Genomic DNA, 23650 nt, shown 5'->3' with positions numbered 1-23650 from the left:
TACAGAGTATATTGTGCCTGCGGTACCAAGAGCTTTGGGGTCAATTTCGGTATTTTTCTTATCGCTCTATTTTATATCTCTCCTTGTCTCTCTGTCTCTCGAACCAGTGCACTCTCTCTCTTTCTCTCTCTCTTTCTCTCTCTCTCTCTCTCTCTCTTTCTCTCTCTCTCTCTCTCTCTGTCTCTCTCTCTCTGTCTGTCTGTCTGTCTCTCTCTCTCTCTCTCTCTCTCTCTCTCTCTCTCTCTCTCTCTCTCTCTCTCTCTCTCATTAGATTTTGGGCCTCCTAGTTTCATCATATTTTTTAAATTTCTACCAGGTACCTGATTTCCCTGGCGGTGTCTGATCTGATGGTAGGCCTGGTGATCATGCCCCCGGCCCTGGTGACTGAGCTACTGGGGTACTGGTTCTTCGGGGAGGCGCTGTGTACCGTGTTCATGGCGGTGGACATCTTCGCCTGCACCGCCTCCATCATCAACCTCTGCGCGATCAGTCTGGACAGGTACGTGGGAGAAACTATTCGTGATCATATTCTATGTATTACTTTTCTATATCATTTATCGATTACAATCAATTTTGATTAGTTTGGAGGAGGAGGGCCTAGTATAAGCTTTACGTGCTTTCCCCTCCTCATACAATGTTTATCGTATAGTGTAACGTTATTATGTATTTTCTTGTTATGCAAATAAATAGATAAACAAAATTCAAACAAAAATATCAGATCAGAATCCAGCTTCAAATCCTCTGATTCTCGAAACCCTCGACAGATATTGTTGGCATACATTGAGCATCTTTTTTTTTGGGGGTAGAGAAGCTGATCAACTGATATAATTTATGCAAATGAGGTCCTTATGAGGTGAGACATTGGCCGCCAACGCCTCTGGCAAGATATTTACCCCGTTTGGCCAAATCGCACTATTTTTTTCAGTATTCAATAGGATCTGGCATGGTGGGACTAACAAATGTTGGGGGTCACAATCGCCGACGCCGTTGTTTTGATCCGCACAACTTTGGATTTGAGGCTAACTGGACTTACAAAAAAGCAAAGCATATGATGATTTGAAAGCTCCCCCGATGACTCCGGGGATAAGCGATGTACGTAAGAATATGCCAATAGAATCATCCCCCATAAAGGTTAATGGGACACTAGAGGACACAAGCCAATGGCAATGCCTCTCGTATGAAGGGCATGACGAATGTGTATTGTGAATGGCCTATTCATCCATAGCCCGTTCTAAGGAGAAATGCCCGCATGTCACAAATAACAAGGCGGACGCTTAGAAAGAACTTATATAAATTAAGGGAGATGTGAAGAGCGATATATTCTTCTGAATATGTCGAAGATTGCTTTGTTCCTTGTCACAAAGCTTTCTGTGGTACTAATCAGCCTTATTATTGAAGTTTCAATTTCGTCCTATGATGATTCGTGTATGGATGTTCAAGAATAGCAGCCTCCTTATGCTACGATCACAATTGCGCCGGTGCCCATAGGGTGTGTGGGCCCGACCGGGCCCCGAAGCCACAAATTTGTCCCGATGGACTGCCTGATACGGGGGTGGGGTGGGGTACCTCTCTTAGCTTACGGCGTCCATTTGTTATCGGGTCCTTGGATGATTTCTACTCCGAGTTAAAAACGTCCCGGGCCCGGCCGTGCCCCAAAATAGCCCGGTAGCCGCAGGCTATCCCATGGGGCCCACCCGAAAGTGCAAAAAACAGCCCGTTAACCACCCGGTGGAGCCCCTTATTCCAATTGTGACCGTAGCATTAGCAGGCGCTACGGACGGGCTGTTTGGGGGTTATCATGTGCTTTTTTTCTGGTTGTATATCGATTGTACCAACCAGTAAGCCACATCCATGAGGCGCTGGCTAGCCGTAAACCAATCAGGCACCCCCTCTTGTTAATGGAGGGAAAGTTACCAGCCAATCACGTTGCCTTTTGACCGTAGGCGGCAACATGATTGGCTTGTGAGAGCTAGCTATCGCTGCGAGAGGCAAGGAACGTAGGCTGGTACACCAGGGTTGGTCTTGACAAGCGGCCGCCAAGACTGGCATGAGAAGATTTTCGTCTCTGTAGGGATTCGAACCCAGGACCTTTAGATTCTACGTCAACAACCATAATCACAAGACACCCTTGCCACCTTATATCACAGGTACTGGTCGGTCGCGCGCCCTGCGGACTACAGGCGGCAGGGTCTGTCCCGCAAGCGGGTGAGGCTGGCCATCGTGGCCGTGTGGGTGATCTCTGCTGCCATCTGCATCCCCTCGCTCGTGGGATGGACAAACGACATGTTCATCGGTAAGTTTTTCGACTAGAGACGTGAAGCCGGCGGCCGGCCCCGTGTATGGGGGAGCTTCAGGCGTTAGTTCCAGGCGCCAAATCTCTGCACGTAAGAGCATGAGGTCGGCCTTGCTCATTGTTGTTAGAGTGTGCGCCAGGATAATTGATCCAACTGATTAACACACGTGACATGGCCGAAGCGTGACGTATTCAAGTGACCGAGCTTGATTGGAAGTCGGTCACGTGATCTTAAGTAGAGCTAAAGTAAACTTAAACTGTCATTTCCAACACAAAAAAGGACTTTTTCGTCTGTACAACTCCAGTCTTTGTGAAAGAATATGACGTCACGTTATGCAGCTAGAACACGTGACTTTGTGAGCAGTTGATCATAAGTTTCTGACAGTTTATGGCACCCCCCGTCATTGTGAAGGAACGGTTGTAAGCCCCTGACGTAAATGGCTTCTTCCACTCCTCTTGCAAAAAAGTTAGGTTCTGTGTCCAATATTCTTACTCTGTCCAATTCGTTCAGGAAACTCTGTATGTATGTGTTGGTTGTTGAACTTTGGGTTTTGTGTTAAAAAACAACTGGTCTTTATACGTTGATGAAGGTCAGACATTTAGGTAGTAAGATACGCCCAAATAGTTATTCAAGCAACTGGATAAAATTTAGACCTTTAAATAGTTATTCAAGCAACTGGATAAAATTTAGACCTTTCAGGTAGCATCCGCTATTTTTCGTCAGTGACAAATGGAAAGAACTGGAGAACCAGGTTTTATACCCAAACTCTGAATTGAAATGTTAATGAGGTGAAGACAATTTAGGATGGTTATAGGTCTGTTTAGTGATCTTGTAAAACGTCGTTATCTTACAGACGACCATCAGCTTCCCCAGTGCGAGTACACTAACAACATCGGCTACGTGGTCTACTCCACTCTGGGGTCCTTCTACCTACCTCTGGTCATCATGACCGCCGCTTATGTACGCGTGTGTTGGGCCGTCAAGGACAGGGTTCTACGAAACAAGCGACGAAAGATGCCCCCTCCAAAAAGCCTTAACGGTTACAATGGCAAGAAAGCAGCTACAGAAGAATTGTCCGAAAACATCGGGCACACCGCATACGAGAATGACAGTGTCAATGAGAAGGAAGACGGAGATCCAAACGCCTTGGGCATTTCATCGGACGGCCCTCGAAGGATAACCGAGGTGGAAAGACGCCATCGGAAACTTACGAGAACCAACAGCGAACGCCAACATGGCGGCCATGCGTGGCTTTGCCTTTGGTTCGAATTCTGTCGTAGGAATAAAAACACAGATGTCACAACAGAACACATCGAGATGCACACCCTGCGTAGTTGTACCGAAAACCGGAAAGAAAAGCATAAAAGACCAAAGCAGCTCCTTCTGAACCCAGCCTTGCTGCAGGAAAGGCCACCCATCACCATCTCCGTGAGCTCTCCGACAACCAGTGCTGCGCCACCATATGGTAGACAAAGAAACTGCAAGAAACTCGAGAAAAGATTGTCACTGCCTGAGCTACGTGGTGAGACGAAGACCGACCATCTCCTGTCCGTGAAGCCACGGGGAAATGCACGCTCCGTAGAGTATATGGTCATCGTCCACCCTCCTCCATCCGCGGAGTCGCCAAACCGGCACCGAACTCCTAATTTCAATAGCCCGACACCGAAGACACCTAACAAACAGTCCTTCGACGACGTAAAACAGAGAGACTGCAACAAAAGACTAGCTCTAGAGATCGACGATGACTTGGACGGCCTGACATCCACCTTCTCAACCATTGGTCATAACGACATCATCGTTAATGACGTAAAAGAGATGCCGAAACTCCACCGACAAGTCAACCTCCGCAGTCCGAACGCTGTCAGGAAGAGGATCATGCGGAACAGAGACACGCGTCTGATTGTCGTCGTGGGGATCATCGTGAGCGTCTTTGTCCTCTGCTGGTTGCCTTTCTTCCTGACGTACGTTGTCCAGACGGCATGCGGCAGTTGTAACATCCCTGAAACGCTCTTCAAGTTCTTTACGTGGCTGGGCTACTGTAACAGCTCGCTCAACCCCATCCTCTACACGGTCTTCAACAAGGACTTCCGAAACGTCTTCTATAAAAAGATTTTACGACGAGAGGTTTCTAGGTAGAAAGGCCATCAATTTTATGTTTCCATTTTTTGAAGCTTGAGGGTACCTCGAAGCTTTTGCACGTTTCAGTTTGTTGATATCTGAATATGTTGTACAGTTAAATGCATTATCAAAGAATAACATAACGACGAGATAATTCTGTGGATCTATATAAAAGAGTAGTGTTTAGTTTTCCATGTCTCATGGACTGTACTTTTTCACGTTGAGTTGTGGTAATGACCTAAATTATTTCTATTGACGACGACAAAACTTCTAGGTTCTGAATTGATTCCCACATGAGATAAATCTTGCTTATAAATGCGTTACTTATCACTTAATGATCTTTATTGCTCATTGAAAAGTATTAGTCTCTACAGAGAAGGTACATGTAGAATAATAAATTCATACCATAATCATCTGCACCACTCATATGCAACACCGCCCGAACGCGAGCTTTTCTTGTTTTCATCTACTAGATGTCGTTTGATGAGAAAACAGTGCAGGGCGCTGCTCTTACAAACTGGCACCCAGTCTACCGTGGATTGGCCGGGCTCTCTTCGGGACTGAAGAAGCCTTCCGCTGCCATGGTAATCTTTGGCACACGGTAGTAGTTTTATGCATGCGGCAGGAGTTAACAGAACTACTACCGTGTGCCAAAGATTACGCTGGCGGCGAAAAGCCCCTTCCGCCCCGAGGAGAGCCCGGTAGCACGGTAGACTGGATGCATACTCTGCGACGATGAACTTTCAGTTCACTTTTCTTTCTTTAACATTGTAACAGCAGGAAAAGTTCATGAAAATCAGTTGTTGACGTTTAATGACACGAATCGATGTCCATTCTAACAAGGTCCTAACGGTACTTTAGAATCCGGCCGATCTTCATACAAAAGTTTAAACCATGTTTGTTCCTAGCCTTGTTATCGAGTTTTTCTGCGTGACAATATACCGGTAATTGGGCATGGGGGACGTTCCACCTTTGAGGATTTCTACGTTCATGTCGAATTCTAACGTAACAAAGGGTATGGATGGTCTCTTTGAAAGTTCAACGTCTTTTTTGGTATGATTGATATTTTTCATGAGTCGTCAGTGTGTACTTTAGTTGTCTGGTTTGATTTCCGCCTTCCTGTAAACTTACAAACAAGCTTAAGGATTCGTTATTGTGAAAAGAAAACAAAGTATTAAGATGCATAAAGATGTGAACGAAATTACTTGTAACTTTTTCTGTTGAACGTTTAAAAACATTCCAGCAATCTCTTTGTATGGTCATTGGGGGCCCGTTCTCAAGAGTAGATGTTTACATTACTGTTTTTGTGTTGTTGTTTTCTTACATCTGTTTTCTAATCATTATCTGCGTCTTTTCTTTATTACGTTTCAAGATTAATTTGATTTCAACAGAACGACCAGGGGAAAGGTCGGACAATGCTTACGTCATGATCACGTGAGTGCAAACACCCTGTTATAAATGCTGTGGATTGAAAACACTACCTGGTATCACAGCATGTTGCAGTGACGGTCTAAGTCGCTAGACAACGCTTTTGAGAAGACAGACGACATGCCACTACCTGGATGTATTTTACGTGCTTATTTTCAACCAGTGACGTCACAGCGTAGGGATATGTACGGCTCTATAGACGTAAATGAATTTCACTTGTCAAAACGAAAAGTTTTGGTCAAGTGTAAAATGTTTTGGAGAATATTAGTCGGAAAGTTCAGAATTTTACTTCCCTATATAGAAGAAGCCATGCATCTCAAAGAAATGGTACCTTTACATGATATGCTCGAACATTTATTCGAGCAAGAAGAAATTCATCTTCTATAACTAGCACGTAAGGTGCTGCGAGGACAGCGTTCTACTTAATATATTGCGCATGTCTTCCTGAATGTACGGAATGACAAACGATTCCAGGTTTAGAATCAAGTATCAGTGTTGTATTTGCTGGTAGCAACAGCAAATAGCGAAGTGAGTTGCAGTAACAGATAACACAGTGTCTTTCCATGCATGATCCAGACAAAGATAACAAACACGATTTACGAGATCAGATGGAAAAGAAACGCAGGAAAGAAGTTAAGTAGGAAGTTGAAATGGAAATTGATGATACGCTTACCATCCGGCGCCAGCCAAAGTTACGATCATTGATAGCGCTCGGTGCGTTTTCACAATATTTCTGGTTCTGTATCAATTGATTGGGGATGACATATCTGTGAAGGCATTGGTTTTATGTATTGAAGCTAGGCGGAGGATTTGTCAAATGGCTGAAGTCAGGAGCTGCACTCTCTTATCAAGTCACTCTCGGGGTGTTTACAAAGTTGTAGTCTTTCTGCTCGTTTCTTCTTATCACTCATTCATCCAAACATACTAGCTGACTCACTCATTCACTCGTTCATTCACTCAAACACACATACACACGCTTACTCACTCACTCATTCATTCATTCATTCACTCGCCACTAACACAGTCAGTCAGTCGGTCACTCAATCAGTCACTCACTCACTCACTCACTCACTCAGTCACTCACACACACACACACACACACACACACACACACACACACACACACACACACACACACACACCACACACACACACACACACACACACACACACACACACACACACACACACACACACACACACACACACACACACACACACACACACACACACACACACACACACACACACACACACCTTCCTGTTTGTCCCGCTTCGCTGTTATGTATTTCAGACGTAGCAGGTAGGCGGCGCAGTTGTACAAAAATCCGCCATGATTTCAATAGTAGTATCGCCAACACTCCTACAATGTGAAACATCTAGGGTTACCGATATTGTTGGGCGACAATCGCACCTTCTGACCGTATCTTAACTCAATCAACTGGACCCTTTGTTCTCGCTCGTGAATCCTGTCAATCAATCATAGACTTCGCAACATGACCTTTGTCCTTGAACTACACGACAGGGGGCAAAAACATGTTTATTTTTCTAGTCTAAAGCGAACACGGTAAAGCAGTCTTACATGTGCTGGCGCAGTCAAACCTGTGCTAATGACCACCTCTGTTTAATGCCATTCATTCTTGTCACTTTTTGGTGGAACCTTAGATAATTTTTCGGATCGACCACCTGTCTACTTCTACCATTTTCGTCAAGTCCCCTGAGTGGTTATTAGCGTATACATGATAGACAAAGACAGATCTTTGTAAATGTAAATGCTACGTACATACTAACAATACAAGCAACAGCAATATACTAGGTATTGTTTCATATATAATGTTGTGTAATGAGTCATTCAAAAACAGTTCCTCGGTCGGCTGCGTATTTTTTTCTTCCTTCTTTCAATGCCAACGGCACGTTTCAGGTTTTATTACTTGAAAACTGTAGTTAAAGGAAAATCAATGTTCTCGGAGAGAAATCTGTATGGAGTCTTCGTGACAGGTGGTTTTCTCTAGCTCTTCCCTTTAGTTTGATCTGCAAACATAATCGAGGCCACAGTTTGTTTTAATTCGATTCCACTGTGGACCCCAATTGACGTCATTGCGGTTGCCACGGCAACGAGTCCTCGGCAGGACGTTCCAAAGGGAGCGGGGGAGTCACGACTCACAATCCCGCTGTGGAGCCGTTTTTGTTCTCGCTTGCTTCATCATAATTTCGATTAATATTTCAACGATCACGTTGAGATATGGCATTTTGGTAGCACGATATGTAAAATGTCGACATGCGGGGACCTCAGACGACCTTGTCAACAAGCCTGCTGGGCCAGTCGTAAGCTGAGATTTAGCTCCCCATCCTCCTTTCCGGTATATGTAATGGTTCGTCCCTACTGAGGATTACCCACGCTTCACCGTGTGTGTCCTCCGGCGGGACTCAACCATTCCGGTGCCATAAGGGGTTTTAATGATGAAATATAATACATTTTACAAGCGTACTGAGACAACTAACAAAATAATAACAATATGTCAGAAGAAATATAATAAATAGTACTGAAAATTAACGGACATTGTGTTTTAGCGATTTATAGTTGAGTAATTAGCTTCATTATGGTATCAGTACCCCCCGAGATGAAGTAATATGAGCCGTCCCCGGTGCAAGACTTTACTGCCGAGGTCTGATTCGTATGTAAGGGAAGACGGCGGACGGGGGAAAATCACGGACGCTAGCTGGGAGAATTACACAGCGGCCTGGCGAGAGGACTACAGAAGGAGGGTCGGTTCGGGCTGGTCTGACAAGGTAAGCTTATTGCCTTATGCTGATAAACACAACCAACACGGCATGCACACAAGCGCCGTCCTATTTATAGCATAGCGAAGGTAACTGAGGAGGCATATTTCACCTATAGGCAGGAAGTAACACAAACAACGACCAGACAGATATTGTACAGATCGGATCTCGGACACACCTACGTACCTCAACCGCCTGCTGCTCATACAGGCTCCCCTCCCCCTCTATATGCGTGAGTGACTGCCCTATGTAATAAGGCTGCGGTCTGTGGATAATACACATAAATACAGCTATTGATAATGTACTATAGAGTGTCCAGCCGAGGCCGAAAAGGGGGTGGATCCTGGCGATATTAATCCGATAACGGACTAAGACCGCCTTTATTCGTGCACCATTTTCTCCCCTGTAATCTACACTTGTAGGGACTTAGTTAAATCCTCCTTCGCTTTAGTTTCTGGTGGCTTGTTAGTAAGAAGATGGAAGGTCTCTGGTTACGCACATCTTTTTTTACCCGGACAGGTAAGATGTATAACTTGGCAAGATGCCAAAACAACACACTTACTTATTATGGTTGGAAAATAAAACCCTCAAACTGTGCTCTCCGTAGAGTAACTACAACAGTGTTTTCAAAGGCGTTGGTCTCAGTGCTAATGTCAAACATGTTTTTGTAGTCACCGTCAGACTGTATTTACCACTTCTGTGTAACTAGTTTTTTACTCGATTGTACGGCCAGGTTTGCCGCTGACTAGGTTATTGATAGCCTGATAAAACAAGTTGCCACCAGACTGACTACGCTGTCTGAAAACTAGTCAGATTTAGCCAGATGTTGTTGTTCACCTTATAGCTATAGGTCAGCAAGGTTCCTTGCTGCATCAGTAGCAGGGTATATATATACTTTATGGTTGTTCAGTAGCCCTTCCCCTTTAACGTAGCCGAGGCTTCGAACACGGGGACCCCATTTTACGTATTCTCCAAGCACAGGTTTCGATCGGGGGGCCGGAATTTACACTACCCTCCCTTCACGACCCCCGATGAAAACCTCTGCTTGGAGATTGCATTTTACGTCCCTTCCGAAAGACGGGTGCAGCCCCAACCGATATGCCCTTCCCAGGACAGATATCATGGTTTCAGCCTGCCTCCAAGTTACCAACTAATTTAAACCAACTCAACCGTGAGGCTGCTACCAGTTGAGCTATGGGGACTACAAACTTATATGGGAAGAATAATTTTCCCGGGGAGTTTGGCTACCATAGGGTATCATTTGCTCGCGGAATGGTACCCTTATCACTGGCTTACTCTTCAGTTCTGGCCAATTATTTCCCCTATTTGTGCCGAAATCTACTCTCCATAGCCCCTTAGGAAGACCTGGTGGAGGCTAAATGATGACGTCTACGTCACATCGTGCCCTCTTAATTGCACCAGTGGTATGGCATCTCCAACGGTCCTTGGCGGAATCGCAAATAACTTCCCGTGGGAATGGTCCTGTCAGTCTGGCCGATGGAATTCTTCGATATTGTCTCTCGGACTTTCAACATTCCGGACATGTTGTACTTTTCTGTCTCATTCTCAACCTGATTACAAATAAGTACAATATAGCTATTGCATACTCGAGACAGCAATTTTCTACCAAAGTGTCTAGTTTTGAAAGAGGTATTATTATCGTAACGATGCCACTTTCAAAATCATTTAGTCAGCATTCATGCAGATTTGATAACGGAAGGAAGAAATAGATTTTACACCTAGTTGAAACAAAGTCGTCCAAAGTAAAGATGTCAACATGTTTGAAAAGTACGTATATTAGCACCCCTGTTTTTGCACGAGTAAAGTATGGTAGACTGCAATAACTATGCGAGTTTCTAAAATCGACTCTCAATAAAGTCATAAGAAGGCTTTGGCAAAGTAAAATACAATAAGTTAAGACGGAATGGGTCATTTCTTTCAATTTTAGAAGTTTCAATCCATAAAGAATTGTTATTTGTAAAGCTATATTCATAAAATCAAAAGGGAAGGACACCAAGTTTTTATCCTACGTAATATTCTTTCAAAATCCACATTATTTGCAAAACAGCCAAGCCTTTAGATTTGCTTCCTTTATAGCGAAAATAAACACATTATATAACAGCCTATTGAACATATGGAATACTTAATCGATCCTAAAGGTTAATTAATTCATTTTCGCGAGGACGTACTTTCTCGATAAAAGGGAAAATAGGTGTTTTAAGTTCGCGGTTGAAGCAATTCTGCACTAAACTAGAAATGAAACCAAAACGTATTCGCGGTTCCATGATTTCGCGGTATGAGCTCACCGCGAAAATTCACAGTATGCAAATACCCCGCATATATGGTTGATTACAGAAGTGTCTTTCAAACATGAGCCGACATACTCTAAACCTATTGAGACTTAAGTTATCACACAATATACTTAGTTATAAACTGAGCTTCAGTGCAAATGATGCCGTCTTAATTATTAACTTCGCTCCTTACGTCACAAATCTCATGACTCCAGTTATTTGCGGAGGTTAGATTTAACCTGACATGTATGTAGTTCATATAGCCTGGAGACCAGACTGTTTCCTTGCCCTACACAAACCCTGCTTCTGGGCTAAGGGTCAAACATGCCCCAAAGGAAATTTTGAAACCGTCTGGTAGGCCGAACGGTAGGCCCTTGAAACAGTCTGGCATCACCACTGGAAAGTAATGATAAAACTAACGATGACAAATGTCTCTATCGGTCAATATACGACAAATACAAGCACAATAACTGATAGCAATACGGCACAGTTCTGGATTAAAGAGAATGTGTATAAAAAAATCATATTAATTGGCTTAGCTAAGCACCCCCCCCCCCCCACACACACACCTTCTTTCCATTAACACCTGACACACGTGGAATGTGAAACGCGTGGAATATAAAAACTGAAAACTCTCTCGAAATACACAAGAAAGCACACGTTTTAGATTTGTATTCATAAATCTATTCTATTAAAGTTTATCACACAGACTTTTGATTAAGAATGTCGCCCACCTCCGCCATTAGCCAACAGCACTTTTCAAATTAGATCTGATAAGGAACTTTCTGGTTGGCCTACTTTCATTAGATCCTATCGCTGCCGGTTTTCTATATTTAGCTTGCTTGAAGCTGACCCATTTAAATGGCGGGAAAAATCAATTTCGAATTGGTATTGCGAGCCTTAGATTCGCACATGGATTACATGTTGATATCTAATCTGATATCTAATACGCATCGCATATGATTTATTAGTTATTATGACGTCATGCATGCTATAATTTATATTTTGATTTTTTTTTACAGACCGATGTATTCATTAATGAGTTATTTATGAATGAATAAGAGTACCCACAAAGGTTTATTGTGGATAATTTCCCAACGATTTAGCACTTATTTTATTGCTTTAAATGTTTTCTATTTTTTTTCGGTTTGAAATTATAAATGATACAAACAAGAAAGTTCAAACATGCAAACATCAACTTACAATTTAACAGTCACAATACGGAATAGTTGTTGGCCGCTTGCTTGTGTTATTTGATATATAAAGAAATATTGGATTATAAATCTATGATCGTATTTAAAAAGTAAAAATACCTACAAGAATGTTCAAACACACAAACATACCCATACCATTAAACGATCGCAATCGGCGAAAGTTAACATTCTTGATTGCTTGCATAGTACTATGTTATTGTAGCTACGTCATTAGACGGGTTGTTTTGAAAACTTAAAACTTTGTTTGCATAATGTACCAGCGACGAATGGCAGCAAACATAATTTCCAATGTTTGCCAAACATCCGGAATAGTTTACAATCTAATAGAGTGCATAGTTTTGACTATGTCACAAAATCGTAATCGTTTTGAGACCTTCATACTTTGTTGCAATAATACGGCAGCGTTGAATAATACATTAGCAGCAAACAAAACGTTTTGAATGCACATGTTTACAATCGGAAATGATGGATTGAATATGCTGTTTTGACTCCGTCACAGAATCGTAATAGGCTTTACAATGTGATAGCGTTGAACAATAGTACAATCATTTGACTACTTTTGATTCTAAGCTACTAAGCTAGGAAATATGGGCAGGGCTAGCAACCCTCTCTGTAAAAATATACCCTGCTACTGAAACAGCGAGGAGACTTGCTGCCCTATGTGCCACTGATTAGCACTACAAGGGTCTGAGCGAGTGAACGGACGAACGAACGACCACCCCTATCTGTCCTGGCCTAAACTAAATCCCCCGAGCGCGCCTCTACCCTAACCTTGGCCTTGGTAAGGTATACGCGGATATTTCATGATTGTTCCATCCCTTTGACTCGGGAATTGAATGTGCCAAAGCCAGCGAGAATGCTCGCGGGCATCATAATATCAATCAAGACTCACGTCCGACATCGGATTATATGGCGGAGACTGAATCGATTTTATAAACCAGCTACCGCTGTGCCCGTTAAACACCTTGCCTACTAAATAGGGGTAACAAAATAATAGATAGGGGTTCCGAATTCACTAAAGAAAGGCGACGCTTACAGCTTTAAAATGGCGAGGAAACTTGAGCCGCTAGTTGACATAATGTACCCGGGATTTGTGCTGCGGTAGGATTGTGATAGGGCGGCGTGTGACGTCATGAGGGAGAAGTGTCGTCTGTATGGATGACCGGCTGCCGTGAAAGCCGCGCTCGGTTGCCTGGATGGATGACGTAAGGCGTTGTAACTGATCCCCCACCAAATGTCCTACACGTACGGACCGGCGTTAGCTCTCTCTCTCTCTCTCTCTGTCTCTCCCAATCACTGCAGAAGGTAAGATACGACGGTAAAGTTGTTCTTTTTCTCCTGTTTTGACGGAAAACATCTGTGAGTCAGTGAAGCCATGTTACATGCATGTAGATATCATTGCCCTGTCGTTGCGTGGTTTTGCGTCGCAAATTAGCTGTTTTTACAGGAGAAGTGGGAAGGACTGGGACTTGTATTTACCGTAGGTACGCCAGGTTTAGGTTTGATAACTCTGAGTGAATCCAAGATAATATTCTTGCATAGTAGCTACGTTTATGTATTGTTGCTATTGTTGTTTGACCTTTAAAAGGTTCTGAAAATATGCCCGTTAAGTGTTTCTTCAATGCCGTATGCAAATTGATTTACGAAATACGTTTTACAACGTTGAATATCTCTTGTACGTTTTAATGTTTTCCCCCTCCAAATGTGTGGTTGTTGAGTGCGTTTTTCACTTTGTCCCGTTCAATTCCGTACTCTGTTATGTTGGCAAAAAGGGGGCGTTGTCATTCTGGCAGGGGATCTAAATACTGGGTGCATGTGCACCTCTGTGCACCTAATGTTTGCCTGTGACACCGGTGAACCTAGATAGTTGTGTTCTGTTACGTATTATTGTACACTATAACTAGTACATAGCATGTACTTGACATTACGTGTCAGAAACAATATTGAAACATTTGCTGTATAGCCTGTTTATTGAGGTTATTTGTAGAATTTCAGATTCAACCTCTGAAGAAATGCAGTAAGGGTCGTGATAAGGTTTTGTTGACATTCTACTTTATTTTATGCTTTGCATCCAATTTTTTCTTTGCACATAAGTTTTTAGTTTGATTGCACCTGTGTATCTATCTTGTAAAAATATAATTTTGAGTTTGACATTGACCTTAAAAGGCTTTGGAAAGGCACTATGTGGCAGAAACAAGCCGCGATGGAAGTGACGAAAACTGTACCTATTCAATATCTCTATTATCCGCCATATACGATATGTCGCCCCGGTACAAATTGTCTGAATGGATCGTAATTGTACGTTTCTTTTGTCGTGCAATTTGTATGTGAGTCACGGGCCTCACGGCACTCCGAAACAAGGACGATATTTCCTCTGAATTGCCACAATCAGTTCAGACATAATCATTATCCTTCCCTGCGGAATTTAAAACCGTTAGAACAAGGGCGCGTCGTGCGGTGTAAATGGTTCATTAACACAATCATCCACTTAACGCCGTAAACAAGAGAAAGATATGCACATACGTTATTTCAGACCCCGATAGCTTCAGCATGACTAGAAATGTATTTTTGGGAAAAGGTGTACTGGTGCACCGACCTTAAAACTTTAGGTGCACAGAAAAAACAGTTGGGGTGTATAACCCTTTATAAATACCTAGGTGCACCCAATGTCAAGAATTAGGTGCACAGCTCCATTTTTTGTTGCACAAAAGTGCATATATCCCAAGTATTTCAAGCCCTATTCAGTGCACAATACCTCCAGAATATGTTAAGTGGCAGGACGTACAGATAATACAATCAGAGAAGCTTAGATGAATATGATTTGCCTTTGTGTGCGTGTAAGGACTTAATGAGGATGTGCGGCGTCTTCGCAAGAAAATTGATGACCGGAAGAATCTAATAGTATTTTCCAATCAAAGTGTCCGAAAATAGAAAAGCATTATCACAACGTGCGTCAAGAATAATTGCTTATCTAATTGGATATCATAAACATCCATCGATATTTTTTAGAAATATTGCAGGCGAACGACGGAATATGAAAAGATATGGGATTATGAGTGACATACGGAAAATGTATTATGTAATACCCCGCGCCCTTGGCAGCGGTATAATATATTGTAGAGGACATGCAAGACTAGATACGTGTGAGTAATTCAATCAAGTGTCTGAAATATTGGGTTACTAGCATATATCACTGCGACACTGATTTGAAATCGTTACAAATGGTTTTCTTTTCTCTGCGTATAATGGCTTCTATCATATCAGGAAACAGTACTATGGTGACTTACGTAATAAGTTATTCCCTTTTCTTTGTTTAATTACATGTTTAAAGAGACTCGATGCCATAAGCAGATTCGACTATGAATTTATGTGACAACTCTCACAATGCAAAAATAGGTACTATTGCTTTGTTATTAGAAAAGATAATAAAACCAACGATTTGCTCCACCTGAGTGTAACATGATATAACTGATTTAGTCATGTTAGCGTTCATTGCTTAGTGAGTAGAATTCACTTTCTATTTCTATTTTGTAGTCTGTAGTTAACCATACGAAAGTGCTTTTTGTTGTGTCAATAAAGCTTCTATCAATTCAAACATTGAATATGATATTGAAAGCAACTGATACGTATGAATACTTATCGTTGCACCTGTATTTTGTTCAGCATGATACAATTTATATCATAGTATGTTAGCAAATATATAGTATTTATGGTTCACAAAATATTGCAGAACTAAATCATGGCGATCCGTCAACCCTTTTTGTGTTATTCCCTTATAATGTCTCAAACAAAATCGGCCCCTGCAGTCCCCAAAAAAGCCGCTTGGGAAGCCAAACCCACTCCACCTTCTCACGACCATGGCATATCCAGAACACGAGATGTAAGAAATGGCCGTTCCACTGCAGTACTGTAGAAAGCCGCTAGGAGGTCCATCATCGAACTTGACTTTCGTGTTCCCGACCCCTACCGACTGATCAAATATCATAAAGATTCATTCACAACTTGTCGAGTTATGCTGTCCACAAGCACACAAACGGCAGCGAAAACATAACTTTCTCGGCGAAGGTAATTTTGTGCAAATGTGTTATGTTAGAATCTTTCTGCAGTAAAAACTCCCAATTTGTTCTCAGATTTAGTTACAGAATACAAAAACGTTGTCTCTTTAGCGTTGCAGGACGCCAGACGCCAGTTTCAGCCAGACTGGAAATGTGTTATGTTGGAGGCTGAAAACGCAAACAGTCCCCGTATCTAGACAGCCCCACCGTAAAAATGTAAACTTGTTCGCCGCTTTACTTGATATCTGAGGACATTTCTGCCAACAACTAGAGGCAAGTGGTCCTGCTAATTGCGACCTCTTGTTGACGAGGGTGAAGAAAGGAGGTCTGGGCAATATTGTTTAACCCTCTTGTAGTCGCAGGCAGGTTTGAAGCCAAGTTCTAAGCAGCCTTGGCTCTGAGAAGGGTTAAGTACTGTGTTGATGTTTGCTATCACGGGCGCTGTTTTCATGTTTTTTTTTTTCCATGTTTCTTCATCTAGAACGTACAAGGATAGAAGAACATATTATTATATAGTGCAGATAGTTCACAGTGTATATATGTATGCAATTACGTTGTGGTTTTGATTAATAAATACTTGCCTATCTGCTAGAAAACAAAATATAGCAACTCCCTCTGCATTTCCCTCTAGCTCAATTGCATGGTAGCAGCCTCACATGTGAGCTCCTGGTTCCAATTAGTAGGTAACTGGGAGACCCCGAGATTAGGACATCTTGGTTGGGGCTGCATTCGTCTTTCGAAAGGGACGCAAAATTGAGGTCCTGTGATCGTGAGGAGGTGCCTAGAGAACGTTAAAAGGCATTACAACAGCCTCATAGTTGTGTATGTATGTATGTAAACAATGACGTCTAGGTTTAATTCTTTCCTATATGCTAGAAAACAAAATATAGCAACTTCCTCTGAATCATGGGAAGGGCATCTCGGTTGGAGCTGCACCCGTCTTTCGGAAGGGACGTAAAATGGGGGTCCGACGGTGTTCGATGAGGTGCCTCGAGCAAAGGTTAACAAAAGGAGAAGGGCTAGCAAACCCTCCCTGTAATTTGCAAAATGTGCCACCAGGCACTACAAGGTGGACAACAACAACAACAACACACCTTATACCTCTTTGGTTTGATTCAATCACATTTCATGACCATTGACGTATAAACGTGTCTTCTTTTTAACCAATTAGTAGTAGAGCACTTCTATTAGATCGGGCTGACATTACCCAAGGGCACTAACCTTTGCTCTCGAACAGGTCTGTACACCAGAACAATCAGTCCGGTGTTTCCCACGGCTTTGTTTCTAAATGCCCTGGGGCAGAGGTGGATTCACTAGCGATATCATGATTTATTTTCAAGCCCTACACCCCCCTCTATATTATAAAAGGTGGAAAAAATGTATGTGTACGCTTCACAGAAACTCATTTTGGATGATACTGCACTATTCTACGGAATGTTCTGATTATAGTTATCATGATATATGTAGGCTATGCCAGTTTGCTATTGATCCATTTTTGACAAAACAAAATTGGAATCTCCCGTTGGGGTCATGGGGTCGGAGTTCATCATTTCAGCGGGGTCAACCCCTGAGGCAGTCTGTGCGGATTGTGTGCTTCCGACGGCCCTCTCTAGCTGGAGGTAAACAGACCAACAATCGTGCCATTTTCTCTCCTTCCAGGTTCTAATATGGGCCCAGAGTGATCGCTGCACGCCGTGAGAGAAGAAAAGATTGCAGTTATCATAAACTCAGGTAAGCTTGCGTTCCTGTATTCACGAAATCTTGCATTCTTTTCGGTCGAGCGACACACAAAAAACACACACACCGTACATACTTGAGTGGGGACAAAGGTAGACGAACTTTGGAGTTTGTGGACTGTGAATCTCTGGTGTACTCTGATCTGTGCATTATTCATAGCTTTTGGTGTTGACACAAATAGCTTCGATTAGGCTGTAGTGTCACAGTGCGGTCGCGTAAATTAAGTCAGTGGCCGGGCTGTAACCATTGAATATGGAATAGCTGCCACGCTAAGCCTCCTGTTTTGACATATCGTGTTGGCCGCACTCTCAAACACAGACGAGTAATTGACAAGTCTAGAGCTTTCACGAAGTGATTTGTTACCCCGGTACTCAAAGGCGTTTGTTTCCAATGTTTGCCAAGTACTGAAATGTGGGAATTCCGTATACATAATGCTCTCAACGTGAAGAACACAAAGGGGATAAGCATAATCCTAATCAGTGTAAACGTTTAGGTTTTTGCTAAGTAGGTATGGATGTGGGGAGGGGAGAAATTGTTCAGCATTCTTGACTCTATTCGAATACAGTTGGTTGCTTGTTGTCCGTGACTGCTACAATAGCGTAGCAGTCATTTCCTTTCACTGCATACAACCACGGCACAACTGTACTGTGACTACACTTTTCAATGTTATGTTTTCTCTCTCGAGTGTTTTCCTTCTATTGTACGCGTGTTTTCCTAGGCGTCTCATGCGAACGCGTCCAGACTTCTCCTTTTTACGGTCTGTCTTTATAATCCAGTGGCATTTCCGATTGTAGGAACCTAAATCAAGGTTTAATACATGTTATTATACTTGGAAAACATAGTTTGTTTTCGCTATTTGTAGACATAAGGCGAGTGTGTATGTAGGAGGGGGGTCTCTATAGACATATGTGACGTCATACATCCGTCGGAAACTGTGGTTTGCCATCTAGTAGGAGATAAATGTGGGGTTGGCCGGAAAGGGGCAGTGTCGTACGAAATCTAAAAGCGTGAGTTTTCGAAACAGCTACTATGTACAATGCAGAACATAAAATCATGCAGTCTCTGTAAATTCATTTATTTTCGCAGGTAGAAGGTGTTCGCATTTACCACAATTCTGTACATAGTATAGTAGTAATACACTGTAAAAGAATATATTTTCGCGGTGTCATGAATTCGGGGTGGAGAAGACACTGAAAGAATAAATCCTCCGCGAATATTTCAAGACTTACAGTACTTCGTAATCTATTTCCCCTCAATGTTAGTCATCCTTCACTGTCCATGGGATTTCCTCACCTCAGACACGTCAGAGACCCTTCGCTTTGTAACGTCTGAAAGCTTCCACATTCAGATGCGGCATTCCTATACGAACAGGCTGAGCTGATTTAGATATACTGATACGGCTTCCGTATTTCCGGTCGAGTGAGTGGGCCGTCCGCTGTATCTGTCACTCACTGAAACACGAGCAACCTGTGGCAGAAAGTTGTGAGTAGCGTAGAAATGTCTTAGGGAACTGTGAATGAAATGTTTGGCCTTTTGAACCAAGTTTCAAAATACAACGTGATGCCATGTGTACACGTAATCTTAATCTTATTTCATGAATCTGGTTGCTGACTGTAAACCCCTTACTATGTTACTATTCATAGGTAACTATAGATAAAACGTTTTGCTTTTGGAACATTTGTTGGTCCTAAACTATGCATGACGACATCTTAAAGACCATGTGATACCAGGCTTTTTTTCTATTTCCTGAAATTTATAGCTGACTCAGCCCCCAGTACCTGGTACTGTGGTTAGCTCATAGACCGATATTTTTGGCTTCGCCTGATGACATCACTAACTAGCTATCCCCGCTCCCTTCCCACGTAACTCCTGTGCACTTCCTCTAAAGTGACTCTCAATTCCGCTTATACATCACTCTATAAGCATCTTTCATGTCAAGGAGGCCCTTATAAAGCGATCAGAGTGGGCTAATTGAGAATCATCCACTTGGAAGTCTTTGTCTTGTGATAACATTTAGATTCTATGTTTGAAACGTCGGGCTTTTGATGTTCTCAAGTACCCATTCACTGCAGCGAAGCCTTTTGGGGAGAGGTGAAAGTCAATGTTGGTGTGTCATTATTTTTAGTAGGATATGTATGTTTTTATGCGCCTGATACCTGCACTACGTCCTAATATGGTTTTCATAAGCATTACGGGGAAAAGCGTCGGTGAAGGGTCGAGGTCAATGTTTGACTGTCGTATTTTTAGCAGGATAGGGAACTGTTATGTCTTTTTTTTCAATACGCCCTATGCCAGCACAGCGGCCTAATATGGTCTTCACATTGTGTTCATAAGCATTACCGGAGAGAAGCGTCGTGAAAGGGTCGGGGTCAATGTTTGCGCGTCGTATTTATAGCGCTAGAGTTTACTACATAGCAGCTATTACCTGCAATAATTCCTATTATGGATGCTGTAGGTCTTTATTAAACTGCCACGGCGGGTCATTCGCACGTGTGACGAATAGCGTGCTTAATACGCGACCCCATCCTGATGTAATGACTACCTAAGAAATCATATGGGGCCCACCTGGGTACTTTATTAGGCTGGACTTGAGTAATGACCTTCTCGTGATTTCAAACTTGGTCTATTCTATTCTATGTTCCCTTTCATACTAATCTATTCTATTCTGTATTCTATTCTGCTCTATGTTCTATTCTGTTCTATGTTCTATTCATTTATTCTATTCTTGCTATTCTATATTTTATTTTGTACTATACTATTGTATGTTCTATTCTATTGTATCATATATGGTATTCTATGTTGAAGATCCATTACATTCCAGTTTGAACATGTAAAAGATCGAGAATATTTCAAAACTTCTGTGACGTTCTATTTTCTATTCTATTCTATTCTGTTCTTTGTTCTATTCTATTCTATGAGGAGTATCTATTTGAATTATCTTTTGAATCACCTCAAACATGGAAAAGACCAAGAATATTACAGAACCCCTGTGAAGAGACGGAGCCGTATTGATTTATGCCCTTTGACCCGCATTGTTTGTTATCAGCCCGTGCGGGGGAAACGGTGCTACGAGCTCGTTATGTTTATCGGCTCGCGCTGTGAGCACCGGCGGGGGGACTGCTTCCACATCAGTCATAGTCACGTCACCCTGTAGGGCCGTTCAAGGAAGCGTGGGGGATGTGTTAATGGCGGTACATTCGTCTCCTGTTGTACAACCCGGTGTGTATGTGTGCGGGATGTATAATCACTAGTCGAAGACAGAAGAAAAATGTCCATGATCGGGATTATGCATGATGTACAAAACGACTAATGGTACTCTTAATCCAATAATGTAGCAAAGGTCGACAGATAGTCACGTTTTAACATCTCTCAGGTCAGAGTATTGTTAAAAGCCAAAGTTGAATTTTTACCAACACAGCAACAGTTTGCCCGACTTTCTATCTGTCCCTACAACAGCAACTTTGTCAAACTTCTCGCCAACTTTCCTAACAGTTCAGGAAACTTGTGTTGGCATGGGATCCTTACGATGACCTTCGACGATGTTACGTACTATCTGATTGGCTGCTTAGATAAACTATTAGCTTATTTAATTGACATCGGCCTAATGACGACAGTTGGAATATCTCTTATCGTATCGGCGCTAAGAGCTGTAACTAGTTTTCCCGCAGCGCCAAGCCAGCCGCGCTGTCTACACTCTTTATTGCCTCGAGGGCAATTTCCTGTCGTTTTTTAAAAATCGATTGCGATGACGTTTTGCACATCTGTGGCGATGAAACTGCCAGCCTTGTGATCAATGGAACGAATCTCTGGCCTTGAACTGGTTTGACCGCAAGCTGGGTTGATTAAAGAAGCGAGCAGTCTAATATGCCTGAGGTACAGAGTGGCTTATAAACTGGTGGACGTACAGACTAGTACGTACTGTATCTAGCTCATAACAAAATGAAGAAAAAAATAGTAATGCCTTCAAGTAGCAGGGTTATTAACCCAGAATTGAGGTGTTCAATTTTTCCCCCTAGAACTATCGTAGAGTGGAACTCATTGCCACCAAGTTCTGTAGGAACATCCTCACTAGATATCTTCTAACAACGCTTACAGCTAGATGTGCAAATGTTAGGTGTGACAGGTCGTTCAGTGTAATAATGCTAATATGTGTAGCCAACTGCTCTCGCGCTGCGTGCCTACGAATCTGGTGTGTTTCGCCGAAGAGCAATTATACCGATTATACAGATACAGGTACAGTCAGCAGTTTTTCAAATAGACACCCTGGGATTAAGGAGGTTTATGAAAATCTTTACCAGTGTTCAACCGCGCGTCACTAAAAGGTGTTTGGAAGATGGCTTCCACTCAGTCGATACAACAGGGGTTCGTGAGCGTACTCGTTCAACTCATTGAGGAATAGTTGCACTATTTGTGTATTTGGAAATGTGCGCGATGGTTTTATTGTCGTGTTACGTTTCCATTGGGTTGCTACTGACAACTGCTGTACATCGGAATTGTTTCAACCGTAAAACCACATATAAAGCTCTGTTTCTCCTATCGCGAAGTTCAGCCCCCGCTAAAATAAAAGAATTTACAATGTAAATCTCCGGGCAGATGTTGGTAGGATTCAGGGTAAGTCGTTACCTTTTATGGCTCTCTCGTATTTATGTGTCTGCCTGACGAAGTTACGATGTACTATGCTAGCATGTGCTTGGGGACCAATGCTGCGCAAAATTGGTGATTAAAATTGTGCAAACTTTGCGTTAAAAATCTGTTTTTTCCCCAGTGTAGTAAAGCTAACGGGGCTGTCATATTCGTCGTAGGCCGTCGTACGATATTTGCAATTGATGCCGCCGAATTTTCAAGCAAGCTGGGACAGAACCAACCGCTGGCAAAGGTCTAATACAGCCTTTTCTGTAATAAGGCAGTTGAATTTTGTACGACTCATGCACGACTATTACAAGAATGTCCTCAGTACGTCTGCGATCGTACGACGACCGGACGATGATCGCACGACGATCGCACGACGTACGTGTTTTGTATGCTACCGGGATCTAAACAGCGATCCCTATAAAGTCACTTGCTCACCGGCCAGAGTTCCGGTGCGACCCGGTACAACTCAGAGTGACATGTACATGTACGTATTTGGCAAAGAGCCAGGGTAGTCTGAAGATTCGTGACGGCCTGAAGCTTAAAAGCCTCTTATGAATAAATCTTTAATCATGTGCAGTTCTGGGAGTTACCCTATGTCACTGTACCGAGTCGACCCTTGCTCGTTGCAACCAGTCTGAAAAGAAATTGCACGTTGTTTGCTAACCTTTTATGGAAATGTATCTCTGTTCAGTTCATAACAGGGGGCGCTACCCGTATTACCGTCAAAGTTCTACGCTGAATTCAGAAAGGGGCAGAAATGCTACGTATTAAATTCGTCCGGCTGGCTTCGCTTTACGCTTAATTCAGGCGCCCATTTCACTGTACGTAGCATGCACCAAATCACGGTCTACGCTGAATTTGAGCCGTCCGGCTACGAATTTGATGTTTTGACGTATTGATGTGTTTGTTGTCTTTTAGATAATATTTTTCGTTCCGGCAAACAGCCCGGCCGGGCCCCGGTTTGGAAATGTCACTTTAGCATTGCAAGTAGTCATTAGCTGTAAATCACTGGAGCTAATGATGTCTTGGACTGATACTGTAGACAGCCTCGGGTCACTTGGGACGTGTAACTAAAGCCTAGGACATATTGTTTGTTTGAA

General features: G+C 42.7%; 2 protein-coding genes across 3 annotated transcripts in view; both read left to right on the top strand.

Annotated features, from left to right (window-relative positions):
* The first annotated feature begins 300 nt into the window (after positions 1–300).
* Positions 301–4634, top strand: LOC136423543 (alpha-2C adrenergic receptor-like). Its single transcript, XM_066411750.1, has 3 exons — positions 301–499; positions 2148–2293; positions 3148–4634. The coding sequence occupies exons 1-3, from the start codon at positions 348–350 to the stop codon at positions 4428–4430; spliced, it is 1581 nt and encodes a 526-aa protein (XP_066267847.1). The 5' UTR covers positions 301–347; the 3' UTR covers positions 4431–4634.
* Positions 4635–8531: 3897 nt separating this feature from the next.
* LOC136423650 (calmodulin-like) overlaps positions 8532–23650 on the top strand; it is a 42010-nt gene continuing 26891 nt past the window's right edge. Inside the window, exons 1-2 of one of the 2 annotated variants that reach the window (XM_066411906.1) lie at positions 8532–8630; positions 17841–17912. The gene's annotated coding sequence lies outside the window, so the exon portion shown is untranslated. Of the gene's footprint in view, positions 8631–13312; positions 13432–17840; positions 17913–23650 lie in introns of those variants that run through there. The other variant, XM_066411907.1, reaches the window with a different exon arrangement.

Source organism: Branchiostoma lanceolatum, chromosome 17, assembly GCF_035083965.1.
Source record: "Branchiostoma lanceolatum isolate klBraLanc5 chromosome 17, klBraLanc5.hap2, whole genome shotgun sequence".
Taxonomy (NCBI): Eukaryota; Metazoa; Chordata; class Leptocardii; order Amphioxiformes; family Branchiostomatidae; genus Branchiostoma; species Branchiostoma lanceolatum.
This window is presented reverse-complemented; position numbering and strand designations above follow the sequence as displayed.